Source organism: Embiotoca jacksoni, unplaced genomic scaffold (assembly GCF_022577435.1).
Source record: "Embiotoca jacksoni isolate LCO1_2020_lvr unplaced genomic scaffold, fEmbJac1.0.p SCAF_17, whole genome shotgun sequence".
Classification (NCBI taxonomy): domain Eukaryota; kingdom Metazoa; phylum Chordata; class Actinopteri; family Embiotocidae; genus Embiotoca; species Embiotoca jacksoni.
In genome coordinates this window covers 7,582,046-7,607,081 of record NW_027185307.1, presented here as the reverse complement: position 1 = coordinate 7,607,081, position 25,036 = coordinate 7,582,046, and the positions used below count along the sequence as shown (strand labels likewise).

Here is a 25,036-nt window from a genome sequence, read left to right as displayed (position 1 = left end):
TGAACAGTTGCCATTCTGCTTGAGAAAGTAACCAAAGAATTACTAGATAGTTACAAAGTTGACGGTTTATTTTCTTGCAATCGACTAATAGACTAACTACTCTAATCTTAAATATAATACAAGGTGTAAAAATGATTTGTTCGATATGCTTTCCTATGGTTTGGAATAAAGAAAATATAATTGAATAAAACCATGTTGCTGGTACTAAACCTACTTATACTGCTTCTACTTACAGGGCACCTTGACTCACAAGCCTACAGCTGCTACTGTACCACCACTACAGCTTCTGCTATTAGTCCTAACAATGGTTGCAGTAACTCTCTCTACTGGCTAATACTGCAGCTACAACGACCACTACTGTCATTAGAATTGTAAATTATCTCATACATTTATTAAAGCCGGATCAGCTTGAAAAGCCACTTATACTCTCGCTGGTGAGAGACCTGGTTATCCTGAAGGTGAGTGATTTCTCATTAAAACTTGAGGAATTGCAATAATCAAATCAGCCCTGCAGTTAATCTTTTTGCCTCACACTGTAAACATGTTGGCATTTCCATCATGTTGCTCATTCCTTTGCTTTTGGGCCTTTTTCTTCCAACTCAGCCAGATGAGATGTACTGATGCGGTGACTCAAAATGTTGTTATTGACGTCTTTGATGAGTTAATTATACATTTGCATAAGTGTCAGTGCGATAGCAGACGTGAATCACTAAATGTACAGTAGGGGGTCCGTACACCTCTGCTCCTCAGCCTGCATGATCCAGTCGGTTTTCACATGTCGCGTCATCATAAATGGCAACTCGTTCCCTTTATACATGCAGACATGATCCAGTGTAGCAGGCTGGTGAAGGTGTTTCACATGAGGGAGCGATGCTCAAGAAAAACTCGCTGTGACAAGCACATCAATTGCATTAATCCACTTCTGTATATGTAACTTAATAATAGAGCAATGTCATATACGGTACTGCTCAAACGTTTTAGGAACGTGTCAGTGACTCTAAAAAATTATAGTAAAGGTGCCGCATTGACTATTTTCCAATCATGGATCGTAACTGACCAACAGACCAGTCAAGCTGGGAACGTAGCCAATTATTGATGCAGTGCGCATGGAAACTGTAGCAAGACCAATACTCTTTATCTAAAGAGTCTGAATGGTGTTGCTTTTTATCCTTAACTAAAGTGTAAAGGGTGTATTAAACTGTTTTGTGTGTATCAATGTTAGCATATCTAGCGAGAATATAAAAAAAATGTATCGTGAATCTCAACCATTCTCTCGTCTGTGTTTTTCTATAGTCAGCATCCAAGCCTCCATTGGTTTGGGCATAAACAGAATTATGTTTTGATTACATTTAATTACATCATATACTGTACTATAAAACATTTACTGACATTTTTTTATTTCATGGGAGAAGTTGACACTTTTTGAATGAAAGTTTATGGAGTCAGCTAATAAAATCGGCTAGTGCCAGTTGTTAAGAAAATCCATGATAGTCAGAAGAAAACAAAAAAGCTTCTGTGTGAAATTGAAGACCTTTTCTATGAAAATATGGCATATTTAACACTTTCATTTATGTATTAAACTGGTCACTATTTTAATTAGAAACCTTATGGTGCAGGAACAGAACGTTTGAGAAGTGTAGCCAGGTGGGGCCGGTGGTGAACAGTCGAGAGTGTCTTAATCAAAGTAAATGGAAATGAAGTTTTAAGAATAATTGGGATAACTTTGAAGAGAAGAAATGATGTACCGACAGAAGCCAGAGAGAAACCACATAAGAAGAATATAAGTGACCCATCTGAGCTGCCGGCTGTGTGGGCCGGTGTAAAACTGGGTTAGGACAGCCTATAGGGCCTGAGGACACGGTGAGTTTGGGGGGACTTCAGAGCAAGAATGCAATCAGAGTAACAGCTCAACCCCCACAGCTAGCTAAAGGGGACAAAGAGAAACCACCTGTGAGGAGGAAGGAGAGAAGAGAACAGGAAACAGAAAGAGGGAGATAAGTGCATGCTGGAGACACACAGAGCAACGCAACAAATATAGGGCAAGGATGCAGAGGCGGCATTGACTCAAACAAGAGTGACAAATCATTAAACCCAAGCTGTGCATTTGCACTGTGAGAAACACGATCAACAATTCACAGGAAGTTCATTAATTTCCTACAGGGTTCAGAGGCTGGGGAAATGTGATCGATGTCAACAATCAGTGAGCTGAGAAGTTGGCCTCAGCTGAACTTTTCACAGCAATTAGGTGTCAACCGCTGGTCAGGGTTTTGTGCTTTTCCCCCTACAGATGTGGAGTTTCATTGACAATGACTCCGCCTGGCTTGGTAACAGCCATTAAGATCTCATGGCCAAATACCTGTTAAGTTTATGTTCATAAATCTGACGATAGTATCTGCCTGAAGTGCAGAGGGACGGATCCAAACTAATGGACATGCTAAGAAGGCAAAAATATGTTTGTTTTTTAATTATTATTTCATGCTTTACGCTATTTTAAGCTATTATAATTTAAAAAAAAATTGCATTCATTAAGAATTAATTCATTTTCTATCAATGATTCTATTCTCATAGCCTTGAGACAATCTCTTATAACAAACATTTTATTTTTAGTCCATGTCGCAATCATTTTATATTCTTAATTGTATTATGTACACCCACAAGTTAAATATATATTTACATTTTTTTTATCATTATGGAATTTATGCGATATTAAGTAATGTTTACATTGGATAAAAACAATGCAACCCAATTTAACGTTGGAATCTGACCACCCGACAGCAGTTTGTGCTGTATGGCGGTATGGAACTGTTTTTATGAGTAGGCCCTAGTTTTTTTTTTTGCATTATGCAATCACAAAGTGGGTAATACAATACGATAGCCTTGCTTTTAATTTCACATCATTCTACTGGCAGCTGGCCTGCAGATAAGATGCTAAAAAAAAAATCTGAAAAACAAACTGAAAAAAAAAAAGACTTCAAGCAAGGAAACGTGGTTCTAAAGAATCCAGGATTAAAAAAATTAACTCTCTGCAAATGCTCTATAATAAAGGAAGGCGTGCTCACAAGGCATCACATCTCAAACTAGTTATAGAATCACATTGTTTGACAAGAGAGATGAATACTTTACTGAACTTCATTTGTTATTGTTATACACGTGTAAAACTTCAAATAAAGTAACGCGTTATTTTCTATGTGTGACAGTCGGCAGGTAAATTGTGGAGCTGCGGTCTCTGACTGTGATAATAGTTCTTCCTGGCAAACAGACTTCATGGGGAATCGAGAATATCAGCTGCATCTGAAGGACAGAAAACAACAGTGAGCTCGGTGTGGGAGGCAGGTACACATCTCCCGCTGTGGCCCCAAAACGTTCTCCAAAGTTTACAGAAACAAAGGCCAGTATTCAAAGTAAACCTGTCAGCTACAGGAAGTAAACCAGAGCTTGATATGTTTCCATTCATAGTCTGTTCATGTCATTAAATGGAATTAACGTTAATAAGCAAACCAGCAAAAGAAAGTAAGAAGAGTCATACGCCAGTCAGATCTGAACACACAGTATATTTGGATTGTGATTTACACTCTCCAGGAACAACAGTATCGCCATCATGTCTGTTGGATGTCTATAAATCAGTTAAATAAATATAGAAAGAAAAAAAGACTCTCCTTACTACTGCAGAACGTTCTAGATAATCTTCTATTTTTTAGGTTTTCTTCCAGTAAAAATCATGTCAGGAAGAGGCACTGCACATTCAGCGTAATATTTAATGGCATCACCTTGACAAATTAAGCTGTCTTAAAGAAAGAAGGAAGGAAGGCGGGAGGGAGGGAGGGAGGGAGGGAGGGGGGTTGTGTCTTACTTTTGAAATCTTTAATCAATACAGTATAATGAATATGAAAGTGTTTGTTAAAAATTGTTAAAAATGACTTGCTTCAGGATCAAAGCTGCAAGACAAAGACTTTTGTTTAAATCCATAACGATCTGAATAAAGTTGCCTTGAAATTTAAAATGGATCAACATCAGGATGCACAAAGGCTCCCTAGTGAACCTTCAAACTACTTGAAGATTGAACAAATTGCCAGTAAAACATAATAAATCAAGGACTGTTTTTTTTTTGGGAACGTATTCAACGGCACTTTTTCCCCCCTCTGCGTTTGACTTATGGGGGCTCATTGTAGTTTGCTGAGCTGCTGTTGTGTGAGTTGTGTAATAAAGAGAACAATGTTCAAGGAAGAAGTTTCTCCAAACAAGTGCTGTGCCTCGGAGGAATTCTCCTCGTGTCCTTGAGAGGCACCACGGAGTGCGACTTAAAGACTTTTTTATTCCTCCTCCGCTCCCTCATCTCGTCCTTCTTCCGTCTACTACTCTGTCTTTCTCCCTCCTGTCGTCTCTCCTCCTCCCACTACTTCTCGGTCGCCGGAGGGGGGGTCTCTCCACGCTCTGATTGGTTTTATTGGCAGCGGTTCAGCGGTGGAGGATGCCGGCGAGGCTCTCGATGTCGTGCTTGATAAAGATGGATCAGCACATAACATTAGGCAAAGCAGTTCTCTTTTCCATCTCATTAAAACGACAACATTCAATGAGAATAGGAACATCCTCCAGTGTCAGAGAGATTCATGTTGGGTTATTCATCTCCTAACTGTGTTTTATGCAGCAGCTCGCAGTCATGCGATGTGCTTTTAAAACGGCTCACAAGTCGTGGCACTGCTGCTGTCCCAAATGAATTTCTTTGTATATATTTTATTAAAAGGACACTTTTGCATGTGACCCACATCCACGTGTCTCCTTCTCTAGAGTTTAAAAAGTCAGCAAAGTGCAGCCAGGCAATATCTGTCATAATGAATAAACAAGCCCTCACGGCACTTCTGAAAATGGTTGGCATGCCATGAGCTGACAGACACAGTCAAATAGCCAAATCTTATCAGATGTGATATACTGTAGTTTTGAGTCTGGTCTCGGAAGCTCTCAACGAATGGTATTTTCCAGTTTTATAACATGGAAGGATTCACGGTTTTGCTTCTTCAGTCTTACAAAGGCTGAGAGCACCAACTACAGAGGCAGTGCACTTGAAAAGAAAGCTTTTAAAGATTGTGCTGCACTCTGCCTCTGCATGATCTTCACAAAATGCAAAATGAAAGTAGAAAATGTCGTATCTCCACAAACCAAATGTGCTGCCTCAGATTTTGTGTCCTTTTAAAACTAGTTTGAGAAAATAAACTTTGCTTTCATTATTTGGCTCAGAGGAATTAAATGCCGCCTATCTACGTTTTACTTGCCGTCTGTCTGTTTACTATGAATATTCATATTGAAATCAAGATAATACATTATTTTACAATGTATTTGATGAAGATGTGTTATTTAAGGTCGCCTTACGTTACCAAGTTGAATTAAACAAGAGTCAAAAGTGCTACTCCGCTAAGTTAGCGACACTTTACCAGGAGCTTTACCTGCTTCGTCTTATTTCGACATGAGGAGTAACTGCCTGAGTTAAAAGGATGTTGGTTCATAAAAATAGATGCTTTTAACTCACAGGTAAGGAAAAGGTCCGAAGGCTTTATGCTCGTGTTCAAGTAGTTAAGTTGTGAGAACATAACACAATAACATGGACATACGCTTCAGCAAGCTAGCAGGAGAGTAATGTGATGCAGGAAATGCTGAGACATAATGGCAGAGGGTAAGGATGAGGCCGTTGGGAACATCAATGTTTTCCTCACACATATTGTTGAATTACAAAGGAAACTATAAATGAACCTTCATGTCCTTCGCTATCGCAGTCAATTTGTAGGGCGGTGTTGTGGTGAGTAAAATGGTGAACGGTCTACACTTATACAGCGCTTTATCACCTTAACAGTCTCAAAGCTGCCAAGCAAGGTGCTCCCTTACCATCAGCAGCAATTCTGGGTTCAGTATCGAACCCGAGGACACTTCGGCATGTTTCGAAACATTTTGAAAACACTGAGTATTGAAGACACTTTGATCACGTCTGGAAAGAACTCGTCTCGCTTGAATTGTCACGGGGTTGACGAGGTAAAGAAAGAAAAGAAGGAACCCCCTGAAGGGTCAGCTGAAAGACCAACAGTTTGACATTGGATCCATCTATGAAATGTGGCCACGGTGTTTTTTTTCAGCGGCAGATGGAGGAACTCAAGAAAGCCCAAAGCGAGGCTGACGAGGTGTTTGGCACATGACGATGGAGACGAAGGGGGTCCTGTCCATTACAAGGTGTGGGATGCAGGTTCAAATTGTGTTGCTGCACTGCGATTGATAGAGAGATGTCCACCACCCACAAAGAAGGAGAAATGGAGAGAGAGAAGGAGGGACAGTTAACCGCCCACGACAAATTGATGTTAGGCTGCCCACGATCAGTCAAAAATCCCACAGAAGGAAGACAGAAAGTTGTCTGTATTTGACTGCACATATCACACCGAGCATTTTGCACTCTGACCCGTCCTTTTTCCGCTTACTGAAGACTTTGATTTTCGAGACAAAACTCAAATAGCTTTATTTTAATCATCAAATTGCCGAAAAGTGGAGAAGAAATAAAGCCTCTACTTTTCCTGTCAGTGGGTGCTGCTGAGGCGCAGACCGTCAATAAAAGGGCTGAGAGAGCCGGCGTAGAGAATAGCATCTACCTCCCACTGAGGCTCCGCGGGAACGCAGCTCTTTGAGTTCAACAGCTCCAATCAACACCTATTTAAAGACTGTATGTGGGTAAGTCCGTCACAATGTTCTTTATGGGAACTTGTGAAGTAGGAAGTAAGGAAACAAAGCATTTGTTCTTTACTATGCACAGGTCAAGGTAAAGAAAAGAAAAGTAATGTGTGTGAGTATTAGCCAGAGGTATGAATGAAGATCGTGGTTCATCATATTAACTGTAAGAACAGAGTATTAATATTCAGTCACGAGGGGCAAATCTTTGGATCTGTGAGCATTCATGTTGCTGTATCAATGTCAAACACATGCGTGTTGGCTGATCATTAGCATTAATTAAGACTAATCTCCCTCTCAGTAAGTTGAAAGGCATCTGTGGCCATGGCAACCCACTCCCAAATGGTGAGTGGCGGCGAGGCCCGCTGTCTCTCCGCTTCCCCCGGCAGTCATTGTGATTTGTGGAGCAATTACCACACAGCCAGAGGAGAAGGAGCTCTTCAGCGAGACGAGCCGGTGTCCCGCCTAATGCACGACATCCTGCCGGTGTCTGCCCGCACGCACGCTCACGACGAGGACCGGAGTCTGGATGTGGAAATTACACCACACGTTCTGTTTCCCTCGAGGCAGCGAGGAGGCGAAAGAGTTTACGTTGTGTTTTCGGGGACGTTGATTCACGAGTGTCGTGAAGGTGACGAGCACCAGAGCTGAGACATAAAATGAAAGTCAAGCTGAGGGTGTGATGGTTTATTACCTACCGTTTAAAAATAGCATTGAAGCCGTGTGAACGGTGGTTAAATCACTGTGGCAACGTGTGGGAACTGTTTCAACAAAGGACGACCTCCAAACACACACACACACAAAAAAAAGGTTTATATGTGTCCTCTGAAATCACTCCTGACAGATTTATCTCCTAACATCATCCTAACCGTCTCACTTTACCGTCACAATCAGTCACAGCAGGGGGGGGGGGGGGCGTTGGGTGATTGGATGAGGGGGATTAGTCCTCATACTGTAAGGCTGGGGTCGTATTCACAAAGACTTCTTGTACTAAAAGTTACTTCGTGAAGAAAATTCGTCAGGATTGTGACGTTTTCTAAGAATTTCCCCTGAGAGTTCAGAGTAGATCCCTGTAAAGATCAAACGTCTTGTGGTGAAAACTGTTGGGAGCAGAGAGGAGGACTCTTAAAAGGATTACGAAACCCTTCAGCAGATGAGATGAGACAATTGAGTACAACGAGGTGTGAGAAATATTCTTCAAACGCTGAATGACGGTAAGTTAATGAAACACTGAAGATTATATAACGCTATGAACGTTTGTGGTTGAAATCATTAGAAACACGCTTACTTCTCCAACTTAATGCAATAACATAATAACACCAGAATTGAAAGTGATCACAGCAATGAGATATTTATCAGTTGTAAAAATGCTGCAGTGCAGCAGTGATGACTCGAGTCTGTCACATCCTTCATCAGCAGAGAGCAAACAAACACTTGCAGCACTTTCACAGCCTCTTAATAGGATGCAGTTCATTTCATTTCCACTGGAGGTCACTGTCCGTTCTGTGCCCGTTAACACAGAGCTTTTTATTTTATTAGCCAATCACATCTTTTAGAAGGACGTATCCTACCTAGCAACGGGGTCAACTACACCTCCTCACTAAAATAAGATTTCTGTCCGTTCCTCACTCAGAGTTACTTAAATCACTCCTCGGCTAAAGACTTCTCGCTAAACCATTTTTCGGCTAAGTTAAGAGCTCCCTGAGAGGATTCTAACAAAGTGTGAATACGGCCGCTTCGTCCTCGTGCTGTCGATCAATGGCCCCGCTGAGACTGACACGTTGGTGTGTGAATACTTGCGCTACGGTCACATATCGTTTACACTATTAACGCTGAGGTTTTTAAGTCTCATCTTTATTTTCCTTCTGGGCTGGAGCTTATACGGTAAAAAAAAAAAAAAGAAGAAGAAAAGACTTATAAAGCCTCGAACTATCAATTCACACTCTGGAAAGTCTTCAGGCTTGCAAACAAGATTCGGGCCGCGTCTCAAATCGAGCGTTTGCTTACTTACATTCGCCGTTTTGAGCGCATAAATGCTTTCGCTGCACAGTGCACTACGAGTGCCCGGATCATGTAATGTGATGTAATCGTGTAAAACGCTGGACACTTCTCACCGTCGGGAGGGACCGCCAAACTGTTTTGTAATTACAACATCTGAGGAAGCTGCAGCTGTTGCGAAACACCTGCACTAAACCGACGCACCATGTCGACGCCTACAGAAAAGGGTTTCTTTTTTTTTTTTACCGAGCACCGCTAAACCGCTGTCAGATAGAAATCATCCCATTTGTTTTTTCTTTTGAGGATGAAACGGAGGTAAAAAAAAAAAAAAAAAAAACCTCACTCCGCCCGCCGCAGTTCGAAAAAGGAAGAAGACACGTTAAAAAGAAGTTTAGCATTCAGTGTAGGACTCGGTCCAAATCGCATCCGTTTTCAAATGTCGAAGGTGACGAATATGACCAACGGGGGTCAAAGTTCAAGGTGCACTTTCATGACAGTGGCACGTCCCTATTGCGTGCAACGGTACATACTTTGCGAGCCAGCTCGCTAGCATGCAACCATCGGGCATTTGGATGAACGCCACCATATTTCACGGCAATCCATCCGATCGTTGGTGAGACATGTTAACTCAAAGTGGTGAATCAGCTGACAGACCGACGCCGTCATTACCTGGAGCAACACATCCAGACACGCTCCACTCCAACGGTCAACGAGGAGTTTCAATGGATCCTTGTTGAACTGCTGCTAATAATAATTGCAGAGCATGATGCGCACACATATCTGGGATTTAAAAAAAAAAAAAAGAAGAAGTGAGGTGCATTTTGCAGTCAGCTGAGGACACTTCTGGAGTAGCCGACACTACAAGAGGACTTTTTAACTATAAGTACTGGCAGCAAAACTAGCAGTCAGGATCTGATGTAGTGACACTACAACAATACAGCTTCATGTATGTCCTCTCAGAGGATAACTGGAAACCTTCTTGTTTTAGAGATCCAGTTCGTAGTGAATATACACAACATCCGCAATACTGATGGTGAAATGTCTATTTGATGGCCCCTCTGTATGGAGCCTGGGTTTCCTGCGGGACCAGACAAAAAAAAAAAAAATGGCTGGCAAAGATCTTTGCATAAAACTCCCCAATGAATCAAACACACATCCTGCTCTGGGTACATTTAGTACGAAAACAGCAACACATTCAGAGGGATCACCTCAGCTGACTTTTCTCTTTCAAGGCTCGCCCACAGACTTCTAATTTGTCCGTGGAAGTCTGTAAACTGTGTTCATCACTTGTACGGTTTAGTTTGTAAAACATGGCTGCTGTTAACGACTCTGCAGCTTCGGGAATTCTATTTTTATATGTTGTATGTTCTTGTTTGTGATACTTTCCTTCATCACCGTTTGAGACTAATGCACATTACGCGTGTGGTGTAAGTTCAGGCACACCAGTTACATCTACGTGCCATATGATCTGGTTTCACTCCATTACAGCACATGCAACACTACTGGACAAGTCACTGGGGATTAGACATGCAGGTGCAAACAGATCCATCGGGTTAAAGTGTTTATTACTGCTGCCAGCTGCCCTGAGCCGACCCACAAGGGAGGGTTATCTTTGGTCAAAGACAGCATCGTGACCCTTTTAACTGCCGCCGGGCTAAGCTGCTTTCCACTCATGTATGAAAAGTGATGAGCCTCCTCAGGCACTAAGAGCAGTATGTCCAGAGCCGAGCCCCTACCAGCACAGGACCTGTTCAACCCGTGTGCCGGTTCAGAAAGTGGGCTAGAAAGGGAGCGACGTCAGCAGCTGGCTGCGGGGTCATACTGCCATCTGGTGGCGGAACGGTGAACGTGAACAACACCGCTGCGTCCTGAAACTCAGGACCATCAACAACAACAACAACAACAACAAAAAAACAAAGTAGTAATTTGATCTTATTTTAAACGAGACAAGAAACAGAGAGGTAAAAACGGTGCCGCTATTGATGTGTTAAAGGGGCAGTCCACCAATTTTAAATGTTTACTAATCTCGGTTTGTTTTACTTAGTCAAAAACAGTTGTGCAGTACTTTTGTAGCTGTGATGTGTGACGAAGTGACGTCATAGTGATGTCACCAGGTTTATCTTAGCCTGACTAACCCATATTATTAGAGACATTGACTAGACTTTTATTGTATTAACTAAATCACAAGGCAGGTATGTTATCTTCTTGTTAATTAAACCAAACTCACTGTGTCACTTGAACGTGTTCATTAGTATTCATGTGGATGTTACCAATTAGTCAAATGTTATTTTGAATAATATCTGCCTGACATTAAACAAAGCAAGGTGGCTGCCCTTTCAAATAAGTGTCCAAACTATAATGAGATGAACAAAACAAGATATTCTGTCCTGCCCTCTTATCCAGGTTTGTGGGACAAAATTAGAGGGAGAGGAAGAACACCAGCTCCAATGGTCACATTGAACAGGACAAATACAGAATGAGGCTTATTAACATATAAGGTAGCAGCTCCATGTTACACAAGTCACATAATAATAATATATCTGTTGGTTCTGGTGTATCTCCAGGCTGTCTACTGCAATCATGTGATCAAAGTAGCTTTAAAGTGCAAGTTTGTTGATGTTGAAAAACACCGATTCAGCTTTTCCCAAAGGAGTGCATCATATGAATTTTTAATCAATAGTGAGGTTCCAGATATTCCCACAAAACAACAACCAAAAACAAATCACATCACAGACGGGGAAGCTTCCCCACTGACACGTCATTTCATCAGCTGTTGAAAGGTTGCATCAGCAAATGGTCAGTTACTGCTTCTTCATTAAAGTATTAAATCAATGCACCAAGTTCTGGAAAAGTTCTGTCACCGGATTTGAGACCACCAACTTATTGAAATTAAAACCAAAAAGACATTGGTAACTTTCTAAAGATGACCCATAGTGACAATAATAGCGGTGAGTAATGATTATTTTCATTATTAATTCATCTGTTTTATCCCAACCGACAAAAGATATTCACTTTATTGTCGTGGTGGACCAAATGAACCACACCAGTCATATTTAAAAAGCTTGAATCAGAATTTTATGGGGGCATTTCTTTCATTAAAAAAATGACTCGATACGATTAATTAATACAATACATTTGCTGTCAATCAAAAACTGTATTAATCATTTTAGCTGAAATGAGAATGGCTTGAAATAAATACATCATTAAATTGATTTTTAGCATAAATTCATGCTTTGTAAGAATTCACTGATCAAAGACAAGAAACGGGCCTCCTTGAAGTAGATATGATTAAGACCAGATCAGATCTGAATAATTGCTGAATAAAGATTTGTCTCTCAAACAACAAAAAGCTCTTTTAAAGTCTTTTAGTGAGGAATAAATTCACAGTGAAATATTATTTATCGAGCAACCAGAAGAAAACCACACAACAAGCCTTTAAAATGTCTGCACAGTTCTCCTGTCACTAATTGTTTACGTCTGTGGACACCGTGACAGCATCTATCATTAAAATAAATAAACCGGACAGTTCAGCTCTCAGTCTGTCTCTGACATCTGCATTCAGACCGGACTTTATTCTGCAGCGTGTTAGAAACACTAATACTTTGTGCAGAAAAGAGTGCGTGCCCCCCCCTTTATAAGCGTGACGTATTTTCCCAGCATGCCGTGCGGCACAAAGATATGCTTCAAATTCGACGAAATCCTTATTATTAACGGCAAACAAGACGCGTCTTGCTGTCACTATTGCTATCGACGTGTGTGAATGGTCCACAAACGTGTCCGGAGAGTCGCGTTTCAAAGACGCGTCACCGTGTTTGAGACAGACATTACACAGCGGGGCTATAAATACACGCATGCGCCCTATGTTCACTCGTCTGGTACGATGGTGGTGAGATTTCAATTGATTGCTACAGTGAGTTACAGAACCTCTACGTTTCTTCTCTCCCCTCCCTCACTGCCGGCTTTGACCAGACTTTTGACAAAAAAAACCATTTTTTTGTTTAAATAAACGTGACCTAATTTCATTTATTGGGAGAAAATCCAGTAATTAAAGGAAAAATACAGTAAAATTGATAATGATTGTGATTATAAATGAAATACTGACCGAAGCTTAAAAATCACCAGGGGAAAGCTTTCCAGATGTTGATTTTCTCCACTGAACAAAATAATCCTGGCTTTACCTTGAATGTTAAACATGTTAATTTGACCTTTTTTTTTTTTTTTTAATGGGTTTGATTTTAGGTTTCACAATTTCCCCTTATCCACACAATTATTTAAGTATTTTTTCCCCCACCCAATAACATTAATTTAACTTGCCTTTACCATGTGAACACTGTACCTTCATCTTTCACATCGTCTCCTCTTTGCTCTCTAAAACATAAAAGAAAGACAGAGTACAGGTGACCAGATCAATCCCGTCTCACAAAAGAGGACATCTCGAGTCTGTTGTTTTAGTCAAAGTGTCCCACACCGTTAGAAAAGAAAGTGAAACGTGTTCACCATTCAATACTTAATGTTCAAACTGGGACAGATCATACAACGTCCGTTTTAATCAACCGGATCTGCTTCTCAAAGCTTACAGACATATTTCTTTTGTCTGGAAGAATCTATTCATGATTTGGTTAAAAAATAAATAAAAAAAATCCTCTGCTGCTGGATGAGGATCACCACATAGAAATGTGTGCTGCTCGCTCGTAACACAAAACATATCCAGAATACAAATTTTATAATCGGTTTAATGTGATAACATTGGGCTGGTAAATAAATAAATGTTCCAATAACTCATTTGAAATGAATGGATATAAAAAAAAAAAAACTATCGACTTCAAATTAAAGGTCTTTACGTGCATTTCCCGGCTTTAAAGAAAAGTGTGTCGGTTGCTGCCACCTTCAGGTTTGCAGCCGGCAAGTGAAGTCTTTTATTTATCGGACATGAAACTTCATCTGTTGAACCTGCATTTGGAGCCGGAAGGCAAAAAAAAAAAAAAAACCAGCATGAAGACCAGATAAGAGACTGAAAAACAGCTCGTCTTCAAGAAAAGAAAGAAAGAATAACAACGAGCCAGAAAAACAAAACGTGATTTAGAAAAGTTGTGAACCTTTACCGACGTGACCGAAAGCCCAAAGTGTGGAGAAAGAAAGGACTCATCGGGGACATCAGAGGAGGGGACATCTGAGGAGGGGACATCAGAGGAGGGGACATCTGCCTCTTGAAGCGGCTCACTCCTCCAGGAGCAAATCCTCCTGTTCATCCAGCAACAAGACAAAAACCCGACACAAACATCCGCTGAAGGCAGAGAAGAATTTCTTTTAAGTTACTAAACATTTGAGTTTTGTCAAATATGACTTTTGTTTCCTTCGACGTTCATCTGGATATAAATAACTGTTGTATGAGAAGACACAAGGTGCATTAAAATAGTGACATCTAAAGCGACGGACATCCTCCGCTTGTGTCTCGCTGGGCTTTCATCCCAAATTCAAACCATGAAGTAGATTAAAACACGAGGACAGTCGTCTTGTCACATCCTCTCCATGCCTTTCAGAAAATATAGGAAATAATAATGAAGCAAAAAAAAAAAAAAAAATGTATATTTACTGTTCAGTGCTTTCAGGCAGATTCTTCACGGTAACCATGACGATGCAACAGCTGTAAAAAGGTGTTTTGGAGGCTCGTCGGGAGGTCTGATCAGGACGTTCAGCAGCAGTTTTAAAAAGCATCACTCAATGTTCAGATGAGTACTTTGTATTATTATTATTATTATTATTATTGTTATTATTATAGAGACCACAACAGTTCAAGAATAAACCATGAAATGAGCCCACGTCATGAGGAAGGTTATGAAGTTTATTAGAAATAACAACCGGATTGGAATCATACAAAAAGCAGCCATGAATGACTGTTTTAACTCCCCGAATCTGTCACTCCCCCCCCCCCTCCCTCTCCCCTCCCTCCCCCCCTCCCCCCCAACAGACGACTGACTACGACTTTCCAGCAGCTGAACTTTTGTTTCGAATGAAGCTAAATCTACGCGTGGATCCGTGTGTTTCTGTGCGTCCCATCTTCTTTCACAACAATCCCAGCTTGTATTCCACCATCAGGTGAGGCTCACCCATCATTTCACTCTGGGCCGGATCTGTGAGCAGGGATACAAAAAAATACAAATAAACAACAACAACGACGACGACAACACAGCGTGAAGGTTGAGCCTTTCAGGTGGACACAGCGTGTCGGCGATCGTGCCGAAGGGGGAAGGACGAGGTTTCTCACCGTTGAGGATGTCCTCGAAGCCGACGGACTCGTCGCTGCCTCGCAGCGTGTCGAGAGCCAAGTGTGAGCTCTGCAAGAACGGCAGACGCTGGATCTGGAAGGAAGAGGAGGCGGAGACGTCAGGACCGAGAGGAACCGCTTCAAAACGGAGAGCGGACATGAACTCGCCGAACTCTGCGCGGTTTCCGTTTTTCTTCTCGCGTCGCGTTTTGTCCTCAGCGCGAGCTCATTTTGTGCCGCATCAGCAGATCCTGCAGCTTTACGGAAACAAGCACGGTCGTAGCCGAAGCGGGGGGGAAACTTCAAAGTGCCTTTCGTGCAGTATAATGTTGTTCTAATTTAATAAATCAGAAAAGAAGAAAAAAGTTCAGATTGTCTGAATTTTTTTTTCCTTTTAATTGAAAATTACACAACATTTTCCAAGTCCTCGCTAATATTAGAAAAGAAAAAGGGGGTGGCTCCACATGCAGATTACATATTGAACGAGGTTTTTTGTCACATGACTGTTAGTCTCAGTCTAGTTTAACTTTTTTTACAGAGTCTGGATCGTGCGAGGTGTTTAATTTGGCCAAATTTTAATTTTAGTACAATGAAATATCATAATTTGAAGCTTAGATTTGGTTATTTTTCCTGATGGAAGACATGATGATATCGAGGACTGTCGGAAATGTGAAAACCCGACAACAATTTCCGCTCCTGTGATTTCTGGCTGCTAAACGGTGCAATTTGACACTTTCTTTCCAAAGGAAACGCGCCTTTCTGACCCGAATACAGGTGGCGGGGTTCAGAGGGTTGAAGTGTGCCCTGCAGTCGGTTACCTGTCTCGCCGCCCTGTACTCCATCTGCAGTTTGAGCGGAGCGTGAAGACCCTGGATGTTCCTGAGCGTCGAGAAGTTCATCTTCTCCTGGTTCGGCTGGAACTGAAACAGAAACACAGAAAAAAAAACATCCATCATCATCATCATCATCATCACTTTAGTTTCAAACTTCTTCCTTCCTGTGATTAAAGTGGGTGAACGGCTTCAGACGAGTAAAAGAAAGCGTTCCGTCGTGGAATCAAGAAAACAAGGCTGACGATGACGACGCAACAAAAAGGTCTCATTTAAACATTCATTGCAGACGCTGTCGACGGGATTATTCAGATCGGACTCACGTTTTTTTCCGACAGCTCCAGCGGGTGACTCGGCAGGAGCTCATTCTTCACGCTGGTGAAGCTGTTCAGCAAAGGAAGGAAAACAAAACCAGGTCACAACGTCAATAGTTTATATGGTTGTAGATAAATGCTGAACAAGCAGAGACGGATATCTTATATCAGGTACTGAGGTTGACTCAGACGTGATATTTTACAGCCTCAGGTGAGTGACTAGACCCAGGTGACTAGATCCAGGTGAGTGACTAGACCCAGGTGACTAGACCCAAGTGAGTAGACCCAGGTGAGTGACTAGATCCAGGTGAGTGACTAGACCCAGGTGAGTGACTAGATCTAGGTGAGTGACTAGACCCAGGTGACTAGACCCAGGTGAGTAGACCCAGGTGAGTGACTAGATCCAGGTGAGTGACTAGATCTAGGTGAGTGACTAGATTCAGGTGAGTGACTAGATCTAGGTGAGTGACTAGACCCAGGTGAGTAGACCCAGGTGAGTGACTAGATCCAGGTGAGTGACTAGATTCAGGTGAGTGACTAGATCTAGGTGAGTGACTAGATTCAGGTGAGTGACTAGATCTAGGTGAGTGACTAGATCCAGGTGAGTGACTAGATCTAGGTGAGTGACTAGATCCAGGTGACTAGACCCAGGTGACTAGACCCAGGTGAGTGACTAGATCTAGGTGAGTGACTAGATTCAGGTGAGTGACTAGATCTAGGTGAGTGACTAGACCCAGGTGAGTAGACCCAGGTGAGTAGACCCAGGTGAGTGACTAGATCCAGGTGAGTGACTAGATTCAGGTGAGTGACTAGATCTAGGTGAGTGACTAGACCCAGGTGAGTAGACCCAGGTGAGTAGACCCAGGTGAGTGACTAGATCCAGGTGAGTGACTAGATTCAGGTGAGTGACTAGATCTAGGTGAGTGACTAGATTCAGGTGAGTGACTAGAGCTAGGTGAGTGACTAGATCCAGGTGAGTGACTAGATCTAGGTGAGTGACTAGATTCAGGTGAGTGACTAGATCTAGGTGAGTGACTAGATTCAGGTGAGTGACTAGATCCAGGTGAGTGACTAGATCCAGGTGAGTGACTAGATCCAGGTGAGTGACTAGATTCAGGTGAGTGACTAGATCCAGGTCCTACCCGCTCCTCAGAGAGTCCTGCACTCCGTAAGCTCCCTGTGGACACAAACCAGCGACAGGGACGCTGTCTTTCAGCTGAGCGCGGAGTCCTCGGCTGTTCTGCAGGACACAGAAGAACAAGACGCATCGTGAACATCTGTTAACCTGTTAATCTGTTTTTGTTAATCTGTTATTGTTAATATGTTAATAACTCGGAGAGCTCGCGGATCCAGCATGCTAACTCTCCGAGCTAACCGAAGCGCTAACTAGCATTAGCTCGAGTGACTAATCAAATTCACAACTCCGCGATTTCAGAGCCGATAAAGACAAAAGGTTCCCGTACAGGTACAAACAAGTATGCGCATGACTACAGGAAAAACAACAGAACAATCACAACTCCGGTGATTTCGACAGAAACGATGATACATGATAAATAAAAGCTTCCCACCATCGTTACTCAGTCTCTTCCACTTTCCTTTAGATACAACTGAACATCCGGTTTCCGTCGCGTTTTCATGACGACACATCCGGTACAGTCCGCTGGTCCAGTTTCTCTTAAAATAAACAGATAACGGTGAGCAAACACTGTCATGAACTTTCCGTGTAATCAGTGTGGTTGTTAGTATTTTAGTATTTTCTGATGCACATTGTAATTACACGACACCAGTGACGCAGTAAGTACAGGACTGGTTGTCAGTAGTAATAAAACGTCACGTCTCGACACCGTTACATATCGGGGGTATAGCTCAGTGGTAGAGCATTTGACTGCAGATCAAGAGGTCCCCGGTTCAAATCCGGGTGCCCCCTCTTTTTCAAACCAGGATTTAGCAGTTCAGTTCGTTGACCGAGTTTGTGCCGTTTTATTGGACCGATATGCATATTCAATAAACAAATAACAATTCACTGTCACAAGCAATAGTCAAATGTAATTAAGAACATAAGACAACTTCACATAAGTATTTTCATTTTTGCACCTTTGTACTTCTACTCCACTAAGTTTTACTCCGGTACTCCACTATTCGTCTGACAGCTTTAGTCACATGTTATTTCTCACATTACAATTTTTCATACCTTTTCTGTCCTGTTTAAATCAAGTATCTCCAAATTTGAATTAGAATTTTCCTGGTAAACTGAAGGATTACATGTTTTTTATGAGTTGAGATAATCCTCCAACTAAATAAACAATTTTAAAGCTCACTTATATTTAATGGAAAATGTATTGCTTTTCTGAGCTTGTTGACTCTTACAGAAGAGAAGCGATACAAACATGTGATGATTTATAGAATATGATGCATTGCTGTAGATTAAGCTAAGCAACAGTACATAAAGAAGTTGATATAAACTTAAACACCAACAGCAATATAATGCATATTAATTGCACACTAAGATTATTGCGAAAACATCAAATTACACAAAGTTAAAGATAAAGATTGTTACACACATTCGAAGACTCTATATATTTAAAATAAATGTTTCACAGACAAGGAAGTAAAACACATTCAAGTTTGAAATGTTTCCCATCAAACTTTATTTTTTTTTTTTACATTGCAGCCTGGAAAGAAAAAAATAAAACAAAGCCACTTTAGATTCTCTTGCAGACTTGAAGAAGGAGTTCAATGTTTGCAGTCTTCACCTTCACCACTAGATGCTACTAGATCACACACACGGTTCCTTCGAGCAGCCTGTTGGTCAGTAAAACCTCCACAGCTCTCGTCCTACCTGTGAAGATTTTGCCGTCCTCGGTGAGCAGGGCTGATCCACTCTGAGCCGGCTGTACGAGAACTCTTTGGCCTTGTGGGACTCTTGAATCAGAGATCTGATCCAGTTGTCTCCTTTCAGATTGGCCATTTCAGCTGCGTTTCACTTAATGCTTCAATATGTATTAGGGAAGGACAGAAAGGGAGATCCATAATCCATAATCTCTGTAAATAACTTCATGCACACGCACGCTTCATTGAATAGAAAATCATTTCTTTAAAGGAAACAAATTAAGACAGACTCCCAACTTTGAGTCGAAGACAGGTGTTAAAACTGACCTGACCTGTGAGGATGAAACAGGAAGTGAAGTCACCAGCACAAACTGGAGCGTGACTTGGTTGAGATCTTTTCTTCTTCACGCAGCTCCTTTCCTCATAAAAAAAAAATCCCCAAGTACTCAGAAACCTTCTTACCAGGATCCTACAAACGTGCTCCTTGATACCTCTCCGTTTCCCTTCTTTCATCAGCTCGTGCAAAGTCCTGACCGACGTCGCCGTACGTCTTGTCTGACAGATTTGAATAACAGCTACGCAAAAAGACTCAAATCTCGGCAGAAAGCTTTTTAGTGGCACCGACGCTGACTGTAAAAGCTCAAAACAGACTATTCGGTACCGCAAAGAACAAACCGGATCACGTCGCAGTGATCACAGCAACGTCTGGAGTTGCTGATGTAACAGGAAGAGCGACTGCACGCAGGAAAACGTGCACGCTCTTCTTCTTTCACGGCAAAATTCTTGGTTAAAATACAAGAAAAAAAAAAGAAATACATTTGGAGAGATATTGACTTCATAGTAGTGAAATGATCTGTTCACGCAGCGAGTTCATTTTACTTGACAAGAAATCTTAAAATAAGCTGGTTCCAGTGTAGAAGCAAGAAAACTGCGAGAAGTGTTTCAAGGTTTTAAATAAGTAGACTATGTTGGTTTTACGTGAAATAACTTGAGACACACTGAATATTAGTAAACATGCAACATTGTGAATTCAACTTTTTGAATTACTAATTTCAGAGCACGCTGAAATAAATGAAGGCCAAGAACGAGAGAATAAATCACTCATTTAAGTGGAAAAGTACTTCACACTGGTGGGGTTACTTAAAACGAGTCGTTTTTGTTTAATACCAAACATTAATCATGAAGATTAAAATGATTGTTCTGCAGGTGGAGCAGAGGAACGAGGAATCCAATCAGTGACCTGACAAACACTCGGTAACCGTCTCGACCACCCGAGTCACCGCCAGCACACACGTTCATTATCGCATGAAAGCAGTCTGGAAGTCTTTATAGTTTTATTAATTATAGTTCCGATAAATGCTGCTCAAAATGAAGGATTCATCGAAGTGGATGTTTTAAAGACACGTTCCTTGTATCTAGTTATAAGTAACTCAAATAAAGAAAAAGGTGCTTTATATGGAAATATACGATTAATTTACGTGGCATTTAATCCTGTCATTATTATTTCCGTATGTTCGCATTTCTTTTCTTACTGAAGCCTTTTTGAAGATTCATTTTAAAGTCCAGGACTCACGTGTTCATGCCTTCAATCTAAATTCATCCGTTTGACTCGCAGCCATGCAAAACATTCAAATGTCTTCTTCGATTCAGAGGAACCACCAGAAACTGACCGGCCTCCAGTTAGGAGCTGTTTAATCTGGTTTCAATAACAGATTCATTCATTTAAGCTCATTAAAGTTCATCTACTTCAAGCTCTCGTTCTGCTGACGGGTTGAACAGAATGAAATTTAGTTATATGATGTCGCAACAAACAAAGTTAAAAGTTTAAAGTTATTACTGCATCGATAACAACTCGATCTACCGTCTTTCACTCACAGTCTGCACAACATGAAGTGATTGTTTTTATTATGAACTGTTTTCACCAGCCGGCTCACGTGGATCTAACCCAGCTGGATGTGAAGGAACATCGGAGCGAGGGAGAGGAGGACGTGACAGAGGAGAAAGGGGGCGAGAAATTAAGACAAACGAGAGCAGATCATCAACAGGTTTTGCGTTACAATACATACTGTACATGCAGATTAAAATGGAGCTTTGTTAGTCCTGAACTGAAAAAGCAGACGACAGCAGAGGATGCCGTAAACAACGACATCCAGCTGTCACCGCCTCTCCTGAGAAAACAAGAGACTTGTGAAAAAGAGGAATATTTGTACCTTTGCTCAACGCAGGAATTCACTGCAGGCCAAACGTCTCCAGGTCCGCATGTACCTGCAGGCGACGGAGCAAAAATACACAAATCAAACCACAGAAAACCACAAGCCTTCTCCACATGATAACTGAGCGGAGGATCGTACTCCTCAAAGTTGAGCGTGTTGGTCCAGGCCAGGAGTTCGTCCAGCTCCCACTCCAGTATCGCGTCGTCTCCTTTCTCCTCGATGGCGTCGATCACCTCCTGGGTGGCTTCCTCCACCATCGTCTCCACGCCGCTGTCCTCCGGATGATCCTGCAGACGACCCTGGTTGTACCTGCATGTGGCGGAGAAGGGACGGAGGATGACTTGTCAGCTTGTACAAACCTTTCTGGTTTAGTGAGCTGAGAGGAGCTGGCAGGTGGATTTCAGAGCCGAGTGAGGTCTTCGAGTCTTTATGCAAAGCAAAGGCAACCAGCAGCTGTCAGCGGTGACTTCATATTGTGCGTACGGACAATGAGAGCGGTAACTTGTCTGACTCCGGCACCATGGAGTAAAAATATTCACCGCCACGATGTTCACGGAGCAGCGGGACGTTGTGCCGCTTGATCGACACCTGCTGCTTGATTCACTGGTGCGTGAACATTTGCAATTTCACCGTGGCCTTAAAGCGTGAGCAGAGAGCTCACGTCAACGTTTTTGTCGCGTTTTTCGGGGGAACAGAAAGAAGTCACAGGGAGCCAAACTTCAGGGAGAAGCGGCGGGATGTGATGATCGTGTTGCGGAGGCTGAGAATCGTTTTCAACATGCTGTGAGCAGGTGCGGCTGCGTTGTCATGTTGTCATCGCGCCACACACAGCTTAGGTGGTTTGCGCTGAACGTTTTCCTTCAGACGCCTCAGAGCCAACAGTACAACTCTGTGCTGAAGGTCCGACCCTGGGAGACGACTTCACGACTTCGCACAACCCCGCAAATGTGAAAGAAAAGCCACCTCCCGACCTGAAGCTCCCGTTTCAGGCTCGGACAGTGAAGTTCTGCTCCTTCGCAAATGTCATTCAAAACACCTGCAACTCTTAATATGTGCTTTCACTTCCATCTTGTGGTTATTACTTGAAGACAGAGTGACTGCTGTTAAGCAGCTGTTACTGGAGGCCATGATGGACTGCTGCCTGTGTGATCTTTGCCCACCTGCACCTGCTACAACTCACATCTGCTTCATCCACTCGATCTTCCTCCTTTTCCTCCACTTGTCGATGTCGTGTTTCCGCTGCAGCCGGGAAAAGTGAAAGTCCACTTTTTTGTTTTTACCGATCTCAGCGGACTCAACCAGGAAAACCACCTACAGCGCATAAACACAGACGTTATTGGGGCTAAAAGGGGGCTAAAAGCTGAATTGCACCCATTTAGTTCAGGGGCAGCAGAAGCGAATCATGGACGAACAACAGGCAGAACAGAAAATGATCTTCACCTTGTTACAGAAGAGCCTCCAGCTGTTGTTATCCGTGCGCTGGTACCAACCCTGTTTGTCATCCTGCATGAGAGCCCAGTCGCTGAAGGTCTTCCGGACCACGGGCCTCTTCAGGCCGAGCCGGAAGTAGTCCCTCGGACTGCTTGCGCAAACATCTGTGATGGGCTGATGGGTGAAGATCTTATAATAGATACTGGGAGGAAAGGTGATCTGAATACAAATGCAAGAGGTAAATGTCAGCAGGTACTTCTGTGTTATCACGTTCACATAGTTGCTGAGTGATCTGCCACCACTTCCCTCCTTCGCTCTCACCCCTCCAAGTCGAAACCGGATGAACACTCCGGCTGCAGCGTCCAGCAGCTCCGTCTGCCACAGGAAAGTCACATCTCAGTTTTGTTTTATTAGTTGTGATTATGCGAGGTCATCCTTTCTGTTACCTCTCGAGGGTTGACCGTTTTGAGGCTTTTCTGTGGATCCAACTGGCTGCAGAGGCTAATGAGCTCTTTTAAATGCATGAAGATGTTTCTGCACTGCAATTTGGATGGAAAAAAAACCCAACTTTTACTTTATGCTTGTGCGCTTTAATCTGCGCATATTGAAGAGTAGCAGCTGCAGCACCGACCATATGTCTTCTCCAGGCCTTCTGGATTATTGTGGCTGCTCGCTGGGGCTCCACCTTTTTTAAACTGCAGGCGTATGTATGCATGTATGCATGTATGCATAGATAGATAGATAGATAGATAGATAGATAGATAGATAGATAGATAGATAGATAGATAAAATAGAGATTGTAAAAAATATTAAATATATATATATTTTTTAAATGCACATTATATACAAATAAAATTAGAATAATATTAAATTAAACTAAACCAACTATGGAGAAATGAGAAGAGGGACGAGGAAAAGAGAAGGCATACACATTTTGTACACTGATTCATATTTTAAACTGATATGGTTATTGGTTATTTTACTGATTAAGATTGTAATACATAAAAATTTGTGATTATTTTATACTGTAACACAAACTCTGAAACAACACTGTTGTGTTATAGATAAGTCAATAAATACGTTTTGCAAATATCTAATAGTACAATTTTTGAAATTAAAATGTTTTCATGAAGTTAATAAGGGTTGTATATGCGTGTGTAATAAATCAAGTAACAAATACTTATATAAAAGTTGAAGTAACTAACTACGTTTAGAGATTTAGTTAAATTAAGGTACTTAACACATAGGAGGGCCCTAAAAGTGAGAGCAGCTACAATACAACACATTTAGGTTAATTTAGGACATTATTCTCACTATGAATCATTATTATGAGGCTCACTGCTTAAATTAGTCACACAACATGAATATTTTACCTCATGACTCTGCTGATAAATGTCGGAGTCTGTCACTCACTGATGATAGCTGGAGTTGACCGATTTCAAATGGTGACATGGCAACAGCGCATGCCGATGCTCACATCTTCCGGAAAGCCCTTTCAAAATAAAACGAATTATCTGACGGTCGCGCGTAAATCAATCAATTGAAGACGGCACGTAATACAAGGTCCTGTCTGTGTCTTACCTTTGTGCAATTTAATATTCACTGTTTACATCTGCAGGCTCGTGCAGTTTACATCTGTCTCTATTGTGCTGAATTTTGCTTTGTGTTTTTTTTTTTTTTTTTTTTTTTTTACCCAGAATGGCATTGAAACGGTCACAGAGCGGGTACCGTGCATGAAATAACTAGTGAAGGTGTTGGTTCACTGAACATGTGACGTGGTTGTCCACATTTAAACACTAGATCCCAAAGCCTCTCCAACAGTTTCGATGGATCCATGGATGATTTATTTGTTTTTTTCTCAACATGAAAGTATAGAAAACAAAGACAAAATAAATACATTAAATATCAAATCAAATGTCAGCATTCACAAATCGCTGCATGAGTAAGTAAATAAGATTAACAAGGTTTAATTTACATAACTAATGTATCCACAAGCTTGGTTTTCCCATTCTCTTTAAGGTAACAAACATAGAGGTCTAAAGTCATAATAAAGACTTTTAGTAGACATAAAACACACATGAAATATTAAACAAACACAATCAAATAACAAGTGGAATTAAAGGTCTATTTTCACTTCCAGAGCTTCTCTTTGTTCTTGTGTGTTTGGAGGGAAAGAGGCTGTGCAGGCCAAAGGGGCCATTATATAGTTACCTGGGAGTGCCCATGAAATTGACACACCCAGGATGTGGCATAGATGTGAGGATGTCAGGTCTCTTCAGCTTGTGATTGAACAGTGCATCTCATAGTCTGACGTCAGCAAACTAGGCATAAAAAAAACCCCAGCATGTTATTTATATTGCACATTTAAACACGGCAGAGGTTGACCAAAGTGCTGTACATAAACAGAATTAAAATTGTCAAGTAGACTTGATCATAAGAAGAAATAAGCAATACAAA

The 25,036-nt window shown here is 41.7% G+C and overlaps 2 protein-coding genes and 1 non-coding gene across 3 annotated transcripts; 1 reads left to right on the top strand and 2 right to left on the bottom strand.

Annotated features, from left to right (window-relative positions):
* Positions 1 to 14,656: 14,656 nt before the first annotated feature.
* Positions 14,657 to 17,747, bottom strand: pomp (proteasome maturation protein). The gene is made up of 6 exons (XM_069151424.1): positions 17,675 to 17,747; positions 17,249 to 17,346; positions 16,116 to 16,176; positions 15,781 to 15,882; positions 14,963 to 15,056; positions 14,657 to 14,828 (listed from the first exon to the last, which is right to left on the bottom strand). The coding sequence occupies exons 1-6, from the start codon at positions 17,675 to 17,677 to the stop codon at positions 14,761 to 14,763; spliced, it is 426 nt and encodes a 141-aa protein (XP_069007525.1). The 5' UTR covers positions 17,678 to 17,747; the 3' UTR covers positions 14,657 to 14,760.
* A 214-nt stretch (positions 17,748 to 17,961) lies between these two features.
* Positions 17,962 to 18,033, top strand: trnac-gca (transfer RNA cysteine (anticodon GCA)). The gene has a single exon. It is a non-coding gene; the product is annotated as a tRNA-Cys (tRNA).
* Positions 18,034 to 20,342: 2,309 nt separating this feature from the next.
* On the bottom strand, positions 20,343 to 24,027 carry LOC138199223 (protein MFI-like). The gene is made up of 9 exons (XM_069151159.1): positions 23,953 to 24,027; positions 23,211 to 23,274; positions 23,026 to 23,118; positions 22,901 to 22,954; positions 22,589 to 22,798; positions 22,329 to 22,459; positions 21,287 to 21,457; positions 21,146 to 21,200; positions 20,343 to 20,884 (listed from the first exon to the last, which is right to left on the bottom strand). Exons 1-8 carry the CDS (start codon positions 23,955 to 23,957, stop codon positions 21,152 to 21,154), a joined length of 777 nt encoding a protein of 258 aa, XP_069007260.1. The 5' UTR covers positions 23,958 to 24,027; the 3' UTR covers positions 20,343 to 20,884; positions 21,146 to 21,151.
* Positions 24,028 to 25,036: the final 1,009 nt, after the last annotated feature.